Raw genomic sequence first — 23,320 nt, forward strand, 5'->3', positions numbered from 1 at the left:
TATTGACTTGTTGAGCAAGAGACTGTTCCTATCTTTTTGTGAATTCTGTTGCATAACGATGGCGATTTTCCTTCCACCAACAACCACACCCCGAAGCCTGAAAATTTACTCCTAGCCAGCAAATGCAAAGGAGCGGCAGTGAAACTAGCTGACTTCGGTCTGGCCATTGAAGTTCAAGGAGAACAACAGGCATGGTTTGGTGAGTAATGCAACTCCTTTTTACCTTACTTTTTCAGACATTCGGCGTTGCATTTTGACTTGACATCTTGCTGTAATCGTGCCTAATGTCGCTTAGATTCATTACTAGGCGTAGGTGGCAAAAGCAGTTCATCGTCCTCAACGTTTTAGATCATGGAGTTGTGTAATAACGAGAGTTGAAATGGAAGCTGTCTGTTCTTACTGAAGTTCAGAATCGAGGGAGGAGCCGGGCTGCCGACAGGAACGCAGGGCAGATTGGCTTTTTTTGTCTTGGGAGTTGTTTAAAATGTACTTTGCGCAAAGCGTTAACGAGTCCTGGGTAAACAGCTGAGTTATGACAATAGATTCCTGTGGAATTCCACCACTTACTGGCAAAGCATTTTTCATTCGTCACCAGCCTCTGTCATCCGCTGTGAAGCCAGCTCTCATTCCATCCATCCAATGTGTCAATCCTTCTGTTAGCCTGAGCCTTCCTTACCAGTCGCGTACAAGGAGAACGACCTGGTCTCCCTCGAATAGTGCCACAGGATCTTCTAACAATGCCGATAAAACTGCAGTTCTACCACCTTGCCCCTCCCAAGTGTGAACCTGGGCTGGTTGCTCACGCTCCATACCTCCCGTTGGATCCCAGATCCCGTCGACTGGCTCCCGATGTTGCAGGTGTACCTGCTGACTCCACTGCTCCATTCCCCTGTCTTGTGGTCCAGGATTCTCTCGGATAACGTGTCAGCTTTGGCTCAGTGGTGGCACGTTCGCATCTTGAGTCAGGAGGTTGTGGGTTCAAGCCTCACTCCAGAACAGCGACTATACTGCAAAAAGTATTTTATTCACTCCGAAGCTTTTTGGGATAGCCTGAGGGTGTGAACGGTACAATATAAACGCAAGTTCTTTTTACTGGATGTTCCCAGCCCAACAAGTTAGGTCGGGTGTGATACATACAAACAATGACGGATAGGAAAAGACCGACTGGTCAATCCAGCCTGTCCCACACAATTCCCCCAACATCTACATCTAGATCGTTAATAAAAATAGTAAACAGCAACGGTCCTAACATGATCCCTGCGGGACAGCAATGGTGACCGGTCTCCAAGCAGATCCAAATCCATTGACTATAACTTTCTGCCGATGGGCTTTCAGCCAGTTCTCAATCCAATGCAGAAGATTGGCACTAATACTTGAGGCTTCGATCTTATAGAGAACCCTCTTGTGTGGTACCTTATCAAAAGCTTTTTGGAAGTCTAGGTAGACAATATCTACCACATTTCCCTCATCCACTACCTTGGCGACTTCTTCAAAAAATACAATCGAATTAGTAAGACGGGACCCCCTTTTTTTGAAGCTGTGTTGGATGTCCCTACTATATCCATATCTGTCTAAGTAGTCACTGCATCCCTAATGATTCCTTCAAGCATCTTCCCTGTTACCAACCAATGGGCTTATACTTATCCGGGTCCATCTTATCTCCATTTTTAAAGTTTGGAACTACATTAGCCTCCTTCCAGTCTCAGGGAACAGTCTCTGAATCCAGCAAGCCATTAAAGATATGGGCAAGGAGCTCGCCCTTCACCTGTCGCATCTCTCTGAGAACCCTCTGGTGGATATCATCCTGACCAGCTGCCGGATATCATCCTGACCAGCTGCCCTATCTATTTTAAGGTTTCCTAATTTTATCTAAAACATGTTTATGTTAACATTAAGTTTTATTATGAATAACATCATTGAATTCTGACATTTGAGCATCATCTTCAACAATGATGAGCCAGTCACTCTATCTGACTTGGAGTCATGGTGCAAGGATGTCGTAGGACCTTCACTGCAATGTTAACTGAGACTCAGGTTTTAAATACGAGAAATTATTTGTTTGATAATCGTCTCAGCAGCAGTGAAAGGTACGTGACAACTCCATTAAAATCAAAATGACAGCCCCTTAACAAGAAGTTTGGATGTTCACGTCCCATTTATTTCACTCAGTTTCTGGGTGCAGTTTTTGAAGTGGGTTTTCAGCCTTCAATTTCGATTATGCCTTCAAATGGGCTCTTCGTTGGTCCAGGTCCAATTGGCTCCCTGCCAGTACCAGTCCATGGTTAATCCGAAAAGCGACGACTTAGTCTTGAGGGCATCAAATGGAAGGAGGATGCGTCTTCCTTCAGAGGAAAGAAGTGAATGAGCCAGCTCACGCTGCTTCCACACAACTCCCGATATCAGAGGGCCGGGAGCGAGGCGGCTGTTATAACGGAAAGCAAGGATAGAAAATCTCCCTTTAATAATTTGAAATTTAAAAAAAAGTAGACAAGTTTATCCTGTTCTGTTCAGATGTTTTTTGAATCATTTTATCTCTGTGGTTTTCCTCCTCAATCATAAGTGATCAGAATTTGGGCATTTTGCCAATCCAATACAGGATGTCAGTGAAACCATTTACACATCCATCAAAGTTATTATTAAATGTTTGCTTTGGTGGATGGTAAATATTGTGTGCCACTCATCTGAGACGGAAGAGAGATAGGTCAACAAGGCTCATCTGACTAATATCACGGCCAAACCTATTCTTTGAGTTTAATGATTTATGATGGGGCTTTGGTATTAGAATGGTGCCTGCGTACAATCAGGTTTATCCTCTGAGGATGCTGTCTCTCAGCTACATGATACAATGAACATTATTTTTCAAGAAAGATCCTCCAATAAAATCACAGAGGATGGTTACACTGGGTGTAGAAATTTAGCCCTCCTTGATCTCCCTGTAGGCCAACCAATCCACCCGTCCATCTCTCGCGGTCCAGCACTGTCATACTGCACCTGCTTGGTTCCACTCTTGCCTATCCCAATGAAGCCAGCACATTTCCTGCAATGACTTCTCACATGTTACATATACAGAGCAGTACTCCTGGTGAGCTGGGTGTCTTATTAGATATTCTGTAAATACAGACCATCAATAACCCATTAGAGGTCTAAATTGGAGTAATTTTACCCTATCCTATGGGAAACTGAAGTGATCAGATCGGCTGCACAATTTACTTTCCATTGAAAGAAAGAACTTGCACGTACATAGCACCTGTCACATCCTCAGGATGTCACATAGTGCTTTATAGAAGTACTTTCGAAGTGTGGTCACTGTTGTAATGTAGGAAACGCAGCAGCCAATTTGCACACAGCAAGGTTCCACAAACAATGTGATGATGACCAGATAATCTGTTGCAGTGTTGAGGGATAAATATCGGCCAGGACTCAGAGAGAACGCCCCTGCTCTTCTTCGAATAGTGCCATTGGATCTTTTACGTCCACCTGAGAGGGCAGACGGGGCCTCGGTTTAACGTCTCATCCGAATGACGGCACCTTCGACAGCGCAGTACTCCCTCAGTACTGCACTGGGAGTGTCAGTCTAGATTTTGTGCTCAAGTCCCTGGAGTGTGACTTGAACCCACAACCTTCTGACTCAGAGAGTGCTACCCACTTAGCCACACGTTGAAGTCAATGATCTGATCCTGTCAGATTCCCACCGGGCAGGTTAGGTTAAAATTACCCCCAGTATATTAATTAATCTATTAAACAAACTTGGTTTTGTCCAGTGGTTTAATAGATATATTGAGAGGGCTCTGATGAATAAAAATGGTTTGAAATCAAGGCTCACTATACCGACCCCTATTCTAACTTATTTCTTTCCAGAACCTCAAAACTGTGAAACTTTTCCACTCCCTCAGCTTCCCTTCTTCCGACAAGCTCAAGGCTTTTTAAATGCCAAGCTCGTTCATTTGGTTTTCTCTCCTATTCTTTCCATCTTTGGTCACCTGCACTGTGGGCCTCAGCTTTCTCAATTAGAAAAGAAAAAGGACTCACTTGGGAATGATTTCTGATTTGGCTTTGAGGATCTTAAAGGTCAAGCAGCCCAAACTCAAAGGAGCTGCTCAGGCCAACCTCAGCTGCAAGGCAAGACAGAATCAGACCAAACCATAAGGATTGGATACAAACACTAACCCGTCCTCTCTGTGGCCATGCAGATTCACAGAGAATACGAGAATACAAAGCCATCAGGAAACTGACATCCCCCATCAGATGCACCATGGGCCCGGGAGAACAGTAGCATTAGTGGCATCTGGCCTGGCATCTCTCACCACTGCTTACTGGCAGTAGTGTGGAACGCCCACAAAAAGCAGTTTGATGCGAGCTCCGTAAATAATTTTAAATCTAAGATTGATAGATTTTCGCAAGCCAAGGATGTTGAGGGATTATGGAGCCAAGGTGGGTAAATGGAGTTAAGATACAGATCAGCCATGATCTCATTGAATAGCAGAACTGGCTCGAGGGGCAGAACATAAGAACATAAGAAATAGGAGGAGCAGGCCAATCGGCCCCTCGATCCTGCTCCGTCATTCAATAAGATCGTGGCTGATCTGATCCTAACCTCAAATCTAAAGAACACAAGAAGTAGGAACAGGACTCGGCCCCTGGGCCCGCTCCGCCACCCACAGGGCCTTGACCGATCCGAACTCAGCTTCATGTCCAATTTCCTGCCCGCTCCCCGTAACCCCCTAATTCCCTTTACTTCTAGGAAACTGTCTATTTCCATAAGAACATAGAATAGCCTACTCCTGTTCCTATGTTCCTTCTGCCTGGCAAAGTGCAGCTTACCTGGGCAGCGAGAATAGAAGGGGAGATGATTTTTTTTTTAAAACAAACCTGCAATTAGATAGTAATTCCAGCGTCAAGCAACTTACTGAATTGTGATTTTTTTTTCTGCAGTAAGATAAATTGCTTCTAAATAGAGATCACTAGACCCAATAGGAAAGAGATGTGGAGACCAACAGTCACTGACACAAGATTTCACAGAGGTGTACAAGGGAAAAGAATAGATTGAATCCTTGGGTAGGGGGGGGGTGGGGGGAACTGATGCCCATGACCCTCTATAGACGCACCACAGTTTCTTACAATCTATTACGGTCCTTTCTACAACATATATTTGAGATGGGGGTATATTTCTCTCCTAAAGAAAAACCTAAATCACAATGTTGACAGCACGTTTCTTATCATCTGCAGGTTTTGCAGGCACACCTGGCTACCTCTCTCCCGAAGTACTTCGAAAAGAAGCCTATGGGAAGCCGGTGGATATCTGGGCATGTGGTAAGTAACGAGACGTAGACAAAGATATTGGCTGACTAAAACTGATGTGCGCTGAAAGCTGGGCATTGAGGTTATCCAGTTGGTTCAGAGAAAAGTAACTTTGCAAGTTTTACGACAGGTACCCAGTGGCATAGAGTGTCAACGGTCCATTGGGAATTGGGCTGGTGGGGGTGGGTAACGTGAAGCCCTCCAGGGTGTTGCCAGTGTGGGGCCCTGCCCATTCTTATACCCGGGTATCATTTCAATATGATTGATGAGCTGCCCACCCCATCATGTTGGGCAACAGTATCATGGACTGTTAGGAGTGGGATAGAGGGTTCACCCTGGCAGCTGCTCACTTGGGGTGAGTGCCTGACCTCGGCCAGGCTGCTAATGTGGGAGGTGTTGAGAATGGAAGCAAGACACTTTCGCTGAAAAAGAGGAGGGAAATATTGGAGGGTGTTTTAAGTACCATCTTGTGTTGCAGTTTGTAGCTTGTGGGAAATGTGTCACAGCTACCAAGGGTAGAGCCCTCCTCATTCTCTGAATGAATGGTGTTCAGTTCCCATTTACCAAACAGACTTGCTGCCATTGCCATGGAGGAAAATCACATGTGACATTGTCCCTTAAAGAAAAGAGCTCCTCCAGTGGTCACTTTTCTGCCGTAACACCCCCTCAGACTGTGCCATTCTGATAGTTCTGTACCAGGATAGGGAAAACAGCCATGGGCCAAAGGAACCACCAAGAGTATTGAAAAGGGGAAAATGCTGATTTACCCATATCTGATGTTCTCCTCCCCTCTATAACAAACGCTGTCTTCTAGCCAGCACTGGACCAGTCTGCACACCTGAGCTCCTCAACTAGCGAAATTGACTTCAAATACCATCTCTGCCCACAGTAAAAAATGTGGTCACAAAAACCAGTGTGCATTAGATCGATTATGTTGCTCCCTCTTTCTACAGCTGGCTGCAAGGGCCAGTTATATGAACGCACACCACCGCCAGAGCACTGCCTGCGGGAAGCATGTATCGAGAAACCTCTCCTCCCATGAGTGATTCCACTTCATTTTATTTGCGTAATGAGGTCCAATAAAGTTCCTCCAGACAGGAAGATGCGGTGATCTTAACATGGGAGCAGAGAGCACAGAGCACAACCAAACATACTTTTACACAAAGCTTGTGCTCAGCTCCACCCAAACACTCATCAGATTACCAAGGCCCATGTTCCTTCCAATAAAATGGCAACAAAATAAAATAAAATTAGAGGAAATGTATTCTGTCTGATTGCGATGGAAGGCAAGAACAACACCTAAATTGTATTTGGGTTTTAGAAATGAAAATGTACATCTGTTGAAGCTGCAAATGACCATTCATACTTCTCAGGGTTAAATATTTAGGTTTGATTTAATCCTTGTATGAAAAGTCGAGAGCTGCTCTTTGATTGAAATGTGTTTGCCTGTTTGTGCACTTGTTTTACATTGCAGGAGTCATTCTCTATATCTTACTCGTTGGCTACCCACCCTTCTGGGATGAAGACCAGCACAAGCTCTATCAGCAGATCAAGGCTGGCGCTTATGATGTACGTACATGAAAGCAACTTAGTTTGACCAGCATGATACCTAAAAGAAACACCTTCCTAATTCCTTTTCATCAAACGTTTACAGTCACGCCTCTCAACTGTCCTCCTTTATGGGAAGGTCCTGACATTAGCCAGCCTTTCTGACAGCAATAAACAGTCGAGTGCCAGACTCCAAGCTGGCAAAGTCAGCACCCCTGCCCCGACCATGCACCTGAATTGTACCCTTTCCCCGTCTTGCAGGCTGAGAGGCACGCACAAGAACGGTGTGTTTTTCTTTCTTTTTGCTTCAGTGCGTGCTATTGACATCATCGAGGGGATTGGAACGGCAGGCTGACTGTGCAAAGGAGCTGGTTACCCGGCAGAGCAGCACTGGTTTCATTTAAACTGTGTGTTTGTTAATTCAACTCCCCCCACAGCCTCCAGCCCATTAAATTCTTCAAGCCAGTTTCCCCTGAGAATATCGGCACTCCTGGATAGAACAAAAACACTTCCCCAGGATGACTAGGTACAGACAAAAGAAGGACAAGTTGATGATTTAGCAGCAGTCCTGATCTTAAGGCTCCTTTTGATGCCTTGCCTTACACAGATCAAAGAGCAAAAATGGTATTTGGAAAAAGATTTGTTTTGACCAAGCTCAGCAGCCCATCACCTTGTTTGAGAGCCTCTGTGGATACGGTAGCTTAGTGGATATGGGACTCAACTAACAACCTAAATCCCACCATGGCAAGTTGTGCAATTCAACTGCAAATCTGGTCATTTGTGCTGTAAAAATCCAACAGGCCTACATGTGACTCCAGTCCCACACTATGGGCAATAAATACTGCCTTGCCTCAGAGAAATCCTCCTCGTTAGAAGTGCACACTCTCTCCCCATAGGTACATGGTACACTCACATAAGCCCAGAGAACACAGCCGCAGATAGGCAAGAGCCAAGAACCTTGGTCTGACCAGCACGGTACCCAATTCCTGATTCCTTTTCATCAAACGTTTAAATCGCACCTCTCAACTGTCTTGTTTTAATGGAATGGTCTGGATGTTACCCAGCCCCTCTCAAAGCAATAAACAGTAGGGTGCCAGACTCCGCACTGGTAAAGTCAGCACCACTGCCCCAAACATGGACCTGAATTGTACCCTTTCCCCGCATTGCAGGCCTTGAAGCACGCTTGGATCCCCCTAAGTGCGCAGAAGATGACCGCTTGAACTCAACTGTGTTCAACTTGCACATCTTGCCACCGAAGAGCTCTGATGAGCTTCCAACTGCTTTTCCAGCTAGATCCACCCAGGGGCAATGGCTGAAACATTGTCTGGAGCTTAAGTGGGAAGATTCCCAGTCCCCCAGTGACAGCTCAACTGTCCAGCTCCCATCAATGAGCCTGTGTTGATTGCTCAATCATCAGCAATGCCTTGGACTACTGTGGACCACCTTGCTAGATCAAGTTCTTCCACAGGGGGCTAATTTGTTCCCATTGCCGGGCTATTGGAGCCATCTCAACCCAAAGGAGATCCCGTTGATCTCCCCCTTCTGCCATGGCTGGTCATTGGATAATTGACAATGTGTGGGTCTGGGCCCTGATTCAATAGGATCTACTTCTAAATTAACTTGTTGATGGAATGAGTGTAATTTGGCCAGCAAGAGCTCTTCATTTATTAGTTACTTACAGCAACAGCCTTGGTTCCATTTATCTGGGTATAGGGATGTCTTGAGAGGCTGCAGTGAAATCAGTTTTTGCAACTTACAACAGAGAAATAAACAACTTCAGCCCTTTTTAACGTCACTGAGCAGCGATCCGAGAGCCATCGTCAGTAACATCACTAGGTGTAAGTGAAAGACTTTCCCAAGTAATTCACGTCTTTCCAATAGTGCATTATACAGATAGTTAACAAAAATAAAGCACATTTTATTTACTTTCTGCGTTTCCTATTTCTCCTGCTTTGACAAGTGGCCATTCAGTGTAATGCAGAAACATAAGTCATTATCTGCTGAAGGGAATCATCTCTTTCACTGTTGGGTTTGATGTTGTGATTGCTCTCAGGGTAGCTCATTTCCTGTGGCAGTCCTTTTAAAATACTTTTTCAATCCATTTATTTTAAATTAGAAATTAAACTATAGAAATGAACACCCAGTGCTAACCAAGGGAGGAATACTCCTCCCCCATTGACATAAGTAAATAAGGAAACAAATGTGGACAGAATAAGATTTTATTAACTTGTGTGTAAGATACGCGCTATTATTTGTAAGTTCTCTGCCTACTCTACCTCTGTGTTTCTTTCCCTCCTAGTTTCCTTCCCCTGAGTGGGACACAGTTACACCAGAGGCCAAGAACCTGATCAACCAAATGCTGACTATTAACCCTGCCAAACGTATTACTGCCACTGAGGCACTGAAACACCCCTGGGTCTGCGTAAGTCTTCACCTACCAACGTCTCTCAGGAGAAGCTTCAACCTTCTCTTCCTTATCACCATCATCTGGAAACCTATTGCTCAATTAAAACATGTTTTAGTTTATAAGGTCCTGCAAGGTGAATTTAAGGAGTTAGGAGATAAATTAAAAAGCAGGACTTCAAAGGTAGTGATCTCAGGATTACTACCAGTGCCATGTGCTAGTGAGCATAGGAACAGGAGAATAGACCGGATGAATGCGTGGCTGCAGGGATGGTGTAGGAGGGAGGGATTTAGATTCCTGGGACATTGGGACCGGTTCTGGGGAAGGTGTGACCTGTACAAGCGGGACTTGTTACACCCGAGCAGGACCGGGACCAATGTTGTCGCGGGGGTGTTTGCTAGTGCTGTTGGGGAAGGTTTAAACTAGAGTGGCAGGGGGATGGGAACCTGAGCAGGGAGTCAGAAGGGAGTAAAGTTGAGAGCAGCAAGAGAGGGGAAGACCCAGGGGAAATTTACAATTCAAATAGTACAAACAGTTGTTCAAGAACAAGTGAAAGGGAAAAGCATAGAGCAGCAGAAAGAAAGTGTACTTTAGACACTACAGATAAAGTGAAAACTAGAAGGCGTAAGGCAATTAACCCAGCATCAAAGCTGAAGGTCAGGCTAGGGTGTGTGGCCCAACTAAGAGTTTTATATACAAATGCACAGAGTATCGGGAATAAATTAAATGAACTACAGGTTCAAATTCAAATTGGAGGGTATGACATGATAGCTATTACTGAAACATGGCTGCAGGATGGTCAGGATTGGGAACTAAATAAACCGGGTTATAAGATCTACAGGAGAGATAGGGAAAATGGAAGAGGGGGAGGAGTAGCCTTAATGATTAGAGATGAAATCACTTCAATGATAAAGGAGGATATAACGAGAGGTAAGCAGCCAACAGAGACCTTATGGATTGAATTAAGAAACAGGAAAGGATCTATAGTGGGAGTTGTGTTTCGGACCCCTGGCAGCAGCTCTGAAGTGCTAGATTGTACAAATGCAGAGATTAGACAAGCGTGTAACAAAGGCATAGTGGTCTTAATGGGGGACTTTAACCTTCACATAGATTGGGAAAAGCAGAGTAGCAACTGTCAGAAAGGTAGTGATTTTCTTGAGTGTGTCCGGGATAGTTTTCTACAGCAGTACGTCCTAGAGGCAACAAGGGGGCAAGCCATACTAGATTTAGTAATGAGTAATGAACCAGATTTAGTTAACGGCTTAACTGTACGCGAACATTTATCCAATAGCAATCATAACATGATCGAGTTCAATGTAGTGTTTGAAAGGGAAAAAAGTGAGTCAGCTGCTAAGATTCTAGACTTGGGTAAGGCCGACTTCAATGGGATGAGACAGAGACTGTCCACAGTAAACTGAGCAAATCTGTTAATGGGTAAAACGACTGATGATCAGTGGGAAATGTTTAAAGAAACATTTAACGTGATACAGAATCGGTTTATACCCCTGAGGGGGCAAGAACTCTACTTGCCAAAAGAAACAGCCATGGACAACTAAAGAGGTAAGGGACAGTATAAGACATAAGGCAAGGGCATACAAAAAGGCAAAAAATGGCACAGATCCTGGCGAATGGGAAAGATACAAAGATCAACAAAGGGTCACAAAACAGATAGTAAGAGCTACAAAAAGAGAGTATGAAAAGAAACTTGCAAGGGATATCAAAACCAATACGAAGAACTTTTATAGTTACATTAGGAAAAAGAGGGTGGTCAGGAGCAGTGTTGGCCCCTTAAAAAGTGAAAGTGGGGATATTGTCATTGACAATGGGGAAATGGCGGACAAGTTGAACAATTACTTTGCATCAGTATTTACAGTAGAAAAAGAGGATAGCATGAAAGAAATCCCAAGAAAACTAATATTGAATCGGGGACAGGGACTCGATAAAATTAACATAAGTAAAACAACAGTAATGAAGAAAATAATAGCACTTAAGAGTAACAAATCCCCAGGACCAGATGGTTTCCATACCAGAATTTTAAAGGAAGTAGGTGAGCACATTGCAGATGCCCTAACTATAATCTTTCAAAGTTCTCTGGATTCACGAACTGTCCCTCCAGATTGGAAAATTGCACATGTCACTCCGCTTTTTAAGAAAGGAGAGAGAGGGAAACCAGGGAATTATAGACCAGTCAGCCTAACATCTGTTGTGGGGAAAATGCTGGAGTCTATAATTAAGGATAGGGTGACTGAACACCTCGAGAATTTTCAGTTAATCAGAGAGAGCCAGCATGGATTTGTGAAAGGTAGGTCGTGCCTGACAAACCTGATTGAATTTTTTGAAGAGGTGACTAAAGTAGTGGACAGGGGAGTGTCGATGGATGTTATTTATATGAACTTCCTGAAGGCATTTGATAAGGTCCCACATAAGAGACTGTTAGCTAAGATAGAAGCCCATGGAATCGAGGGAAAAGTACGGACTTGGATAGGAAGTTGGCAGAACGAAAGGCGACAGAGAGTAGGGATAATGGGTAAGTACTCACATTGGCAGGATGTGACGAGTGGAGTCCCGCAGGGATCTGTCTTGGGGTCTCAATTATTCACAATATTTATGAACGACTTAGATGAAGGCATAGAAAGTCTCATATCTAAGTTTGCCGATGACACAAAGATTGGTGGCATTGTAAGCAGTGTAGATGAAAACGTAAAATTACAAAGCGATATTGATAGATTCGGTGAATGGGCAAAACTGTGGCAAATGGAATTCAATGTAGACAAACATGAGGTCATCCACTTTGGATCAAAAAAGGATAGAACAGGGTACTTTCTAAATGGTTAAAAAGTTAAAAACAGTGGATGTCCAAAGGGACCTCGGGGTACAGGTACATCGATCATTGAAGTGTCATGAACAGGTGCAGAAAATAATCAATAAGGCTAATGGAATGCTGGCCTTTATATCTAGAGGACGAGAGTACAAGGCGGCAGAAGTGATGCTGCAGCTGTACAAAACCCTGTTTAGACCGCACCTGGAGTACTGTGAGCAGTTCTGGGCACCGCATCTTCGGAAGGACATATTGGCCTTGGAGGGAGTGCAGCGTAGGTTTACTAGAATGATACCCGGACTTCAAGGGTTAAGTTACGAAGAGAGATTACACAAATTGGGGTTGTATTCTCTGGAGTTTCGAAGGTTAAGGGGTGATCTGATCAAAGTTTATAAGATATTAAGGGGAACAGATAGGGTGGATAGAGAGAAACTATTTCCGCTGGTTGGGGATTCTAGGAGTAGGGGGCACAGTCTAAAAATTAGAGCCAGACCTTTCAGGAGTGAGATTCGAAAACATTTCTACACACAAAGGGTGGTAGAAGTTTGGAACTCTCTTCCGCAAAAGGCAATTGATACTAGCTCAATTGCTAAATTTAAATCTGAGATAGATAGCTTTTTGGCAACCAAAGGTATTAAGGGATATGGGCCAAAGGCAGGTATATGGAGTTAGATCACAGATCAGCCATGATCTTATCAAATGGCGGAGCAGACATGAGGGACTGAATGGCCTACTCCTGTTCCTATGTTCCTAAAAACAATATTGTATTTGCTAGTACTGAAACTTAGAAGGTGTAAAGTTCACGTCCCGTGAAATGTTTACAACCGAAAGTTGATTGGACTTATTCGCCTCAATAACAATTGTGAGGTGTTTGATAGATTTTGCCTGGGCACATTGCTTCCATTTATTATATTTAGTGAGGATTGTTCCCCATGTAACTCCTGTGTCTGTGGTAGTTATGAGGTGTATCGGATTGGAAGGGATATGAAGAAGTGGAGTAGCACATTCTGATGATGCCGAGTTCACACTGCAAGGAAGTATGATATAGCTGGTCAAAGGAGAAACAGTACTTAAACCATCCTTGTTTTTTTTAGTGGGGTGGGGAACGAATGGGAAAATGTGTTCACAGTAAACCAAAATTATATGGAAACAAGAGTTGGGCTTCCAAAAAATATCTCAGTAAAGTTAACTGTTTTGTTCATTTTCAGCAACGATCCACTGTTGCATCTATGATGCATCGCCAAGAGACTGTGGAATGTTTGAAGAAATTCAATGCCAGGCGAAAACTCAAGGTAAGGAAGACTTTTATTACAATCAGTGCAGTGGAGCCTGTGTCAACGTTTCTCATGCAGCTTGTATCCAGTTCATAAAATTGATGGTGCATTGAGTCTGATGAACAGAGATTTCAGAATGTTCAGATTTCTTTTCCCTCCCTTGGATCTGAACTTGAAAAGTAGACTTGCCCTATTGCAGAGTTTCCAGACCAGATTATTGGTCCACTCCCCTTCCCACAAGATTACCTCGATGAATCTCTTAAGTCTAATAACCCTCAGTCCTGTTTATGATGAGGAACTTGTCCAGTCCCCTTTTTTTTGAACCCTGTCACAATTCCTTGTTTGGCCACCTAGCTGATGGTCTTTCTCACCCTTTTACTGAAAACAAATTGCCTGAACTTCCTTTTTTGTTGCCTACCTCAATGTGAAACTAAAGTGTCCTGTTGTTCAAGTTCTTATACAACAGAAAAACTTCTCCGTATCCATATTCTTCACATCTCCAATTTTAAATACTTCTAACAAATCACCCTCAGACTTCTCAAGAGCAAATGCCCGTAGTAACTAACCCCTTCCCAGAACTCTGACCCTTTTAGTTCTGAAATATCGTCTCTCGGAAGCCTCTCAACCCACTTGGAGTTACAACGAATTACTCTTGAAGTGCGGTGACTAGTGTTATGTGAGTAGAACACAGCAAATTCTCAACCGCAGCCCACTGAAGTGGCGGCAAGCATATCCCCTCTCCTCTGCTGAGCTGATGTGGTTGAATCTTCACGGATAATAGTCCAACCTGAAAAAACAAAAATCACACACTCGGAGAAAATTCCTCCAAAATCTAGTCTGTTTTTGTGTCCCACCATTGACAAACTGATGTAACAATCACAGGCTTCATATTGTTGGGGCCCAGGTTAAACTACTCAACTGAATAAAATTACTGAGAATGATACGGTGAGGCCAAGACACCACCAAACAAATTATGGGTACGGTAGCTTCGTGGTTACGTTATTGGATTCGTAATCCAGAGGCCTGGACTAATAATCCAGAGACATGAGTTAAAATCCCACCATGGCAGCTGGGGAATTTAAATTCAGTTAATTAAATAAAATCTTGAATAAAAAGCTAGTATCAGTAATGATAACCATGAACCTACCGGATTGTTGTAAAAACCCATCTGGTTCACTAGTGCCCTTAAGGGAAGGAAACCTGCTGTCCTTACCCGGTCTGGCCTATATGTGACTCTATAACAATGTCCCACAGCAATGTGGTTGATTCTTAATAGCCCTCTGAAATGGCCAAGCAAGGCACCCAGTTGTCAAGAAGGTGGCTCACCAACACCTTCTCAAGGGCAATGAGGGATGGGCAATAAATGCTGGCCTTGCCAGCGACGCCCACATTCTATAAATAATTTTTTTTTTAATTGAGTACACGTGGCAAAAAATCAGGTTGAGTTGGCACTTAGCAAGGCGAGTTGGAAAGGTTTTCGGCAAACCACACTTAATATACAGCACCATGTTAGACTATCATGTACTGTATACCCTGAATCAATGTACAGTAGTGCAGTATGACTAAAAAGAAAGAATTTGCATTTATATAGCGCCTTTCACAACCTCAGGATGTCCCAAAGCCCTTTACAGCCAATGAAGTACTGTTGCAATGTCGGAAACACGGCAGCCAATTTGCACACAGCAAGCTCCTGTGAACAGCAATGCGATAATGACCAGATAATCTGTTTTCGGTGTTGGTTAAGAGATAACCATTGGCCAGGAGATCGGGAGAACTGCCCTGCTCTTCTTCAAACAGCGCCGTAAGATCATTAACATCTACGTGAGAGGGCAGACGGGGCCTCAGTTTAACATCCGAAAGATGGCACCTTCGACAATGCAGCACTCCCTGAGTACTGCACTGGGAGTGTCAGCCTAGATTATGTGCTCAAGTCTCTGGAGGGGGACTTGAACCCGTGACCACCTGACTCTGAGGCGAGAGTGTTACCAGTGAGCCAAGACTGACACCAGATGACACCATGAATATGAATCAGAGTAAAAATAGATTTCTGTGACACGAGAGCTCAGATGAAAATAGATACGTGAAGACGTCACAGACACTCACAATCGAAGTAAGATTGTTATTTGGGGCACATCCAAGAGGACTGTAAATTTAGCCATTTTTTAAGTTTATACATTTCAATAATTGCACAGTACTTCAGAAACATTTTACACAAAATACGGAAACTCATTTGTACACGTCAGACCAAAAAAACATTGAAGAGAGATTGCATTTACACAATGCCTTCTCGTATCTGTCCAAGTGCTTCATGCACCATGAATTGCTTCGAAATGCACTCGCTGTCATGTGGGTGATGTATAGGTATTTTGGAAAGACCGTTAATTGGGATAAAAGTTCAACTTGAGGCGGCCCCAGAGGTTTAGTGCATTGCTGTACCACATCAAGAAACAGTATGACCTAAGTTTGCCCCCATTTCCTAATGCCTTAATGGGTGTTGAATAAATAAGAGACCATTATTTACTAGACCTGATAGCATCAGTCTATTGCTGCTAATTCTAAACCCAAGTTCAGGAGTCAGCCTTGGCTCATTGGTAGCACTCTCGCCTCTGAGTCAGAAGATTGTGGGTTCAAGCTCCATTCCAGAGTCTTGAGCACGCATTCTAGGCTGACACTCCCAGTACAGTACCAAGGGAGTGCTGCGCTGTTGGAGATCCTGTCTTTCGGCCCCGTCTGCCCTCTCAGGTGGACGTAGAAGATCCCATGGCACTATTTGAGGAAGAGCAGGGGAGTTCTCCCCAGTGTTCTGACCAAGGTTTATCCCTCAACCAACATCACTAAAACAGATGATCTGATCACAATCACATTGCTGTTTGTGTACAAAATTGGCTGCTGCGTTTCTTACATTACAATAGTGACTACATTTTCAAAAGTACTTCGTTGGCTGTGAAGCACTTTGGGATGTCCTGAGGTCGTGAAAGATGCTACATAAATACAAGTTTGTTGATCCTCTTTTTTTTCTCCTTTTGTTCAATTTAAACAGATTTTGGCCGTTATAACTGAACAGGACTTGGAAAGGAAGACCTGCTTAAACATGATCATGCTTACCCGAGTACCTTTCTGTGCTGTTTATTGATATTTAAATTGCTTACCTTGGCTAACATTTTCCTTCTTTCCCCTTTAGGGTGCCATTCTTACCACTATGTTAGCAACACGGAACTTCTCAGGTAGGTTTAACGTAAACCCCTTCTCAAAACAGCCAATTCCCTCACTACAGCCACGGTCAGACGGCGATTGGTACTCTGGCGTACGAGTGAATTGCAGGCTGTCGAAGCTTTTGGCATCCCACCGATTCATTTTATCAAATTTAAAACTGATGTGGTTTTTAAGATGTGAAGCTTTGTTGCGAAATAAGGAGCAGAGATGCGTGTGATATGAATTTGGTAGTTTGTAGCCTGATAACCCATCAAGCAATTGGTTTCTACATGAGGCAAAAAATAGCTGCCTCAGGATAACCCTACAGAATATGTCACAACTGGCACAAATCACAAATATGGGTCGAAGACATAACTGAGTCTTGCTGAATTTGCAGCAAGTTTGACGCCGTGCGGTGTTTTTTAATGTAAGAAAAGTTCAACTGACCAGACAGATGTGCATCAGAATTCTAGAGGAGTTCATACACATGTGCATCAGAATTCTGCAGCCTTGAGTGAATTTGGTGTGTGGTCAAGCAGTGCTGACTGTGTTTTGCTGACATTGCTTGCTTTCTTTTTATTCCTGCCAACAGTGGGCAGACAGACCACTGCGCCAGCTACAATGACAACTGCCGCCAGCGCGACTGTTGGTCTCGTTGAACAAGGTAGACGTGTGCGGGCAGACACTTCAGGTGGAGGGCATGCTCAGATATAACGCTCTGCTTTCATACCTTGTGATTGTACCCTATCCTCATGTATCTGTTGTCTGGATATTTCTATCCCATTTTAACTGGCTGGGCAGCAAGGAGAGGCTTTGGGTAATTTTTTTTAACGTGAAGACTATCAGAAGTCAGTTTGGGAACGTCCATTAAAGGCACTTTAGCCAAATGGGGACCAATTTGAATTAGATAATTTGTGAATGACGTAGTCTTTGGGACCAACCTTTGAGTTGCTCGTGGTGCCACACAACTTAACCTACTCTTTTGGACAAAAACACACTTCAATCTGAACATTTGTTTTTTCAATTCTTAATGAATTCTTTCCATGAGGGGCTCAAGTTGATCCCAGTAAACTTCTACTCCAAAGGCACTTCCGTACAGTTAGAACTCAGAAAGTCAGCAAGTTCTCGGTTGGTTCAGCTGATGGCCTGTGCCAACTCCATTGAGTTTACGTCTTGACATATAATTCCAAAAACTTGCCGTTGAAATGGTTGTGTACTGTGTGGTACCATCTAGGTTGTAACGTCCATTTGCTGCAGTCATTTTGGTTTACATGTTTTTGGATCTCACCAGCCCTCCATAAGTGTCTATCTTATTTGGTGCTGCCCATTGTGAACGCGTCTGTCTTGCGCACCTTTGGAATGTTTTATGTACACCGTTGTTAGCGTTATTACTGTAGCCTGATCAGTAATATCAGACTTCTGTTACTGAGACAAGTCAGGTGTGAGTTTTTACTCGTTGCAAAATGAGTTTGGTTTCCTCGGTTTAAATGTGCATTTGCAGCCAAATAATCATGAAGGCTGAACAAGAGTGTTTGGTGTTGGCATGTCCTTGGACTTGGCCTCTGGGGAGCTCGTCTCCTACTTAATTTCTCAAAGAGCAACAGTACAATGTTAGGGGGAAAGGAAAGACTTGCCGTAGATATCCGGACGCGTTTGGTGTTAAACTTCATTCAAGGGCCAGGCCTGAGGCTGGAATGCTGCTTGTCCCACACGTGTCTGGATACGTACCGAGCACGTTTTTCTGGCTAGGAGATTCAAAATGCTGGATATCTGATCAAAAGAACACTCTGAAACTCTTGCACTCTCCCTTGGTTCAATGGATAAGTGCACCATTTGATGTGTTACTGAGTCATACAGACCAGAAATCCCACCCCGTGGAATCCCTTGTCCACAATGAGTAAGTAATCTGACCTCAGCTGGGACAGCGATGAAGGTGTTAAAATTGACTTCTTCAACCCTCGGCAAAGGAGGTGAATGGTGAGCCTCGGCTCCTGAGCCCAATTGGGGGAAGTGTTTCAGTGTGGACATTGAGTGAGGGTAGCATTGGGCTTGGGCGTCACCAAGCTGGATCGGCCTGCTGACACTCAGTCTCTCAGATTTAGAATGGCGGCTGTGGATACAAATTCTACACGAGTCACGCCTCCAGGAAGGAAATTTTTCGTGAGGGGGAGGGGGGGCGTCAGTATTTGCTCGCCCTGGAGATGATAATGTAGTGTCAGTATAGTATGAGAATGATTTTCAATTGCAAAAGCAATACAACAGTAGTCAAATGAGTTGTTATGATCTGGAATGCACTGCCTGAAAGGGTGATGGAAGCAGATTCAGTAGTAACTTTCAAAAGGAAATTGAATAAATACTTGAAGGGGAAAAAATTGCAGGGCTTAGGGGGAAAGGGCAGGGGGGTGAGACTAATTGCATAAGCTCTTTCAAAGAGCCAGCACAGGCATGATGGGCTGAGTGGCCTCCTGTGCTGTATCATTTTATGATTGTTTGAAATACTGGACTGAAATAACTACTAAATCAACCTCTGCTGAATATCAAGAGTTATCAAATTCATCCAGAATAAATGACCCATCAAATGTCACAAAATTTCTGCTCGCAGTAAGAGACTCCTGCAGATAAACGCTCACGATGCGAGACATGCAGAGTAGACTTCAACAATATTTAGCCTAAGAGCCAAAGATTTTGTTATCAAACCTCATTTCAGCAGTGCACTCTTGGACATTATCAACTATTCAGTAGGCAGCAAAAGCAGCCTGATACTAGAATTCCCAATTGTTACCTAGTCTTTGAAGGACCATGTCAAATCCAAACTGGTTTGGTTATCCTTAACCAGTTACGCTAACAATGACAACTGGCCAGTCTGAGTTACAGCTCGTGGTTATAGAGTCACTGAGGCAGCTGTAATGGTGAAATGTACAGCCAAGATTGTATGGCCTTCTTTGCAAGGCGAGATGGTGGGGGGGAGGTGGGGGGCGGGAGAGTAGGTCAGGGGAAATAATTTTGGGGAGTGGGAGAAGAAGGTGTGCTCAGAGGGAATAGAGATGTGTTTCTACCTCACCGACTCTGTTTGTGATCTTGTTTCTGTACTTGCACTTTTGAAAAGTGAATGCTGCATGCCAAAAACAGCCATATGTGCATGCAAGAATGGGCCTGCTTGCTCTGATTTGATGTGTGTTATGAGGTTATTTCTTCCTATCGCAATCTTCTGATGGCATCGGGGTGAGACACTTGTGTAGTGGCAAGATCATACGTAAGCCCTCTTTACAAGGTCACTTGCGCTGGAGGGGTTGAGGATGAAATATCTTTGAAATGGCTATTCTGCTGTTGAATGGTTTAAATGGATGTCGTTCACCTGAGGAAGGAGGTAGCCTCCGAAAGCTTGTGAATTTAAAATAAAATTGCTGGACTATAACTTGGTGTTGTAAAATTGTTTACAAAGGTTTAAATGGAGACAGCACACTGCTTCAGATAAAGATTGTGCTTTGGTTGAGGGAGCTATGTTGCACACAGTGCCAAGAAACTAGTCTAAGATCACCCAGAAATCACACCTGAGCATTTTCCTCTCGGGGCAGCAAGTGACCTGCGTCTTTGCTCGGTCACCAAGAAGTGAACAAGAGCAGTCTGCATTTAATGTGAATGGATTTTTCTCCCCCTTTCAACAATCCAACTGGGATGCCCCTCCTCAATCCCTCAATAATCTAACTGGGATACCCCCCCTCAATTCCTCAACAATCGAACTGGGATACCCCCCTCAATCCTTCAATAATCCCACTGCGATATCCCCCTCAATCCCTCAACAATCCAACTGGGATACCCCCTTAATCCCTCAATAATCTAACTAGGATACCCCCTCCATCCCTCAATAATCTAACTGGGATACCCCCCTCAATCCCTCAATAATCTAACTGCGATACCCCCCCTCACTCATCTCACTGAGATACCCTCCCCTCCATCCCTCAATAATCCAACTGGGATACACCCCTCCATACCTCAATAATCTAACTGGGATAGCCCCCTCCATCCCTCAAAAATCCAAATCCCTTCTCCCCCTGCCCCGACTTCCAACAAACTAAATGATATCAGCATCTCCCTCCCCACAATGATCCAACTCAGATCAAGATCCCCCCCGGCCACAACCCCAACAATCCAGTTGGATCAACACCTGATCATAGGAGGAAATCACAACCACAAGCTTGCAGACACTCAGTGGTGCAGCACTTTGGTCCATCTGGTCATTGTGTCACCAGGACAATGGAGGCCCCTCCCCGCCCCCGTCAGCGAACAGTTGCAGCATCGGAGTTAGAGACCATTTTACTTCTTAATTCTTCACTATTCAGAGCAGTCCTTAACAAAAATGACAGAAGTAAATTAATCTAATCTGGTATCATTCACTATTCTCCCAAACAAATGGAAGACTTTTAGACCCTTGTTTAAAGGGGCGTGAGAATCCTTTGTATTCTAGGCACTGGTGCATAGGGTTGGTATAGTTTGCCCGATTGTGCTCTCAGACACTGCTTATTAGGGCATATGCCCTGGAGAAATGTCCAGTCAGGAAATGTTGACTCAGAGGAATATTTCTCTCCGAGAGCTGCCAAGAGTTGTAAGTTTTACTTGCCTTGAGCGTGGTGACCAAGGGACAGTTGTAAACAGGGCTGATGTAATGATCCAACTGCGTTAAAAGTAATGCTATAGGCGGATAGTCGTAACCATGGGAACATGGAGACCCAAGACTCATTGAGCACTGTGGAAGTGCTGAAAACCGGCCACTATCTGATTTAATTTCTTGTCTTTCTCTTTTGATCCTTCTGTCTCCTTGACTCTACCTCTAATTATTGCAAGGTAAGGAGGGCTCCCATGAAGGTTTCTTTGCAGTTCCAACAAGCTCCGTTCTTATTCTGCTAATGTTGATTTGTTTTTGCCCTAACCTCGCTCTCTCTTTGCTCTCCCTTTTACTGTTATCACCTCAGTTTAAACACATTCATGCCTTAACTGATGTGTACAATGGGAGCAACACATCATTTAAGATCTGTTGGGTTTAGTTTGAAGTTTTTAAGGTTTCTAAAAATGTGCTCTCCTTTCTTCATGGGGAAGGAGGCCTATCTGAATTAGACTTTGAAATTGTCCTTCAATTTGGTTTTGCAATAGTTAGTTTGAAGATGTAGAGCAACATTCTTGACACTTGAAGACATTTAACCCTTAACCACAATGACTGAGTATGTGCATATGAATGCACAGTGTTGTATTGTGGACTCACACTGGGACTGGGGCTTATTGCCTAGTTTCTATTAACACGTAACAAAATCAAACCCAGCATCGATGCAGCTCAAATCACGCAGTAAAATAGCGCCACAGTTCATGTGATGTGATCCGGTCTGATTTTTAAAGAAAAGCTGAAGCTTTCGATGTGTTTAAACCTTGGAATTCTGAATTTAGTCAAAGCTCGAGTTTTTATCAACAATTAATTACCCAGTCCACAAGAACTGTACGGAACCGGACATTAGCCACACAGTTATAGCCTTCTGTTTAAACGCCTGTGTACAGTGTTGGATTTAGCTGTTGATCCAAATGTCCAATGGATGGCTAATCTTTCATATGACAGCGGGGGACATCCAGCCTCTTACTGCCTGCCTGTCTGAATGGGCTCCAGGCTCAGATTCCTTACATTTATCAGTAGCAGTGGCATAAGTGTAAATCTTGAGTCTCAAAGTTTTGTGAAGGGAGTGCGATTTATGCCCCATTTCTGTGCTTTTGTAGCATTGATCTTTGGGGCCAGTTTCAGGGAAGGTGCAGATGATTGCAGTTGACATTAAGGTCCACAGCGTGTAGCAGCTGTGGAACCCGAACCCAAAAACATCCCAGCTGGGATCTGTTGACCATTTTTGCATGCGGCGGTGAACAACTCCACTAAATGCATCAAGCAGAAACGGCCAGTGGAAAAGGCACTGTTGCATTTTTGCAATGGTTCAACCATTTTTAAAATTCTTTCTCGGGCTATGGGCGTCGTTAGCAAGGCCAGTATTTATTGCCCATCCCCTTTGCCCTTGAGAAGGTGGTGGTGAGCCACCTTCTTGAACATCTGCAGTCCAAGCGGTGGACGTGCCCCCACAGTGCTGTTAGGCAGGAAGTTTCAGGATTTTGACCCAGCGATGATGAAGGAACGGTGATACATGTCCACGTCAGAATGGTGCGTGACTTGAAGGGGAACTTGGAGGTGGTGAAGGTACTGCCACAGTGCTGTTCCAGCATTTTGACTCAGTGACAATGAAGGACCAGCGATAAATGCAGAAATCAGGATCGTGTGTCACTTGGAGGTGATGGTGTTCACATACACCTGCTGCCCTTGTCCTTCTCGGTGGTGGAGGTCGCAAGTTTAGGAATATCCAAATTGAAAATGCGAATTGACAATTCATCAAGAGATAGCCATGAGAAAAGAACGTATTTGTTAACTATTTGTAGGAAAATTTTGAACGAGTGCTTTATATGCACGCTCACAGAATGTCAACAGGGATCATCTTCCTCCCAGGTTTGAAGTGGAACCAACTGACCTTGCTAAAAACCTGAGCAAAGCAAATTATGTCCATTATAATCCCACTGCAAGGTGATTATTGGATATATAAAGGAAAGTTTGTAGTGTGGTGGGGGGGGGTTCCGCTAGATTTATTTTGAGAAATAACAATGGGTTAGTTGAACTACAGACCTTTGTGTTAGTGGGACAGTTTTTCATCTCACACCCGCTGCAGGAAGACTTTGGTTTGAAGACACTGCTCTGAGAGCTTGCAGCCA

The 23,320-nt window shown here is 43.9% G+C and overlaps 1 protein-coding gene across 39 annotated transcripts in view; it reads left to right on the plus strand.

The window, feature by feature from the left end:
• LOC137335779 (calcium/calmodulin-dependent protein kinase type II subunit beta) overlaps positions 1-23,320 on the plus strand; it is a 233,461-nt gene that overhangs the window by 137,305 nt on the left and 72,836 nt on the right. For 22 of the 39 annotated variants that reach the window (XM_068001138.1, XM_068001148.1, XM_068001155.1 and 19 more), the window contains 7 exons: positions 97-199; positions 5,227-5,310; positions 6,773-6,867; positions 9,146-9,268; positions 13,277-13,360; positions 16,524-16,566; positions 17,127-17,198. In XM_068001138.1, coding sequence (XP_067857239.1) covers positions 97-199; positions 5,227-5,310; positions 6,773-6,867; positions 9,146-9,268; positions 13,277-13,360; positions 16,524-16,566; positions 17,127-17,198 — 604 coding nt within the window. The remainder of the gene's footprint in view (positions 1-96; positions 200-5,226; positions 5,311-6,772; positions 6,868-9,145; positions 9,269-13,276; positions 13,361-16,523; positions 16,567-17,126; positions 17,199-23,320) is intronic. The other 17 variants (XM_068001142.1, XM_068001162.1, XM_068001153.1 and 14 more) reach the window with 1 other exon arrangement.

Source organism: Heptranchias perlo, chromosome 20, assembly GCF_035084215.1.
Source record: "Heptranchias perlo isolate sHepPer1 chromosome 20, sHepPer1.hap1, whole genome shotgun sequence".
Taxonomy (NCBI): domain Eukaryota; kingdom Metazoa; phylum Chordata; class Chondrichthyes; order Hexanchiformes; family Hexanchidae; genus Heptranchias; species Heptranchias perlo.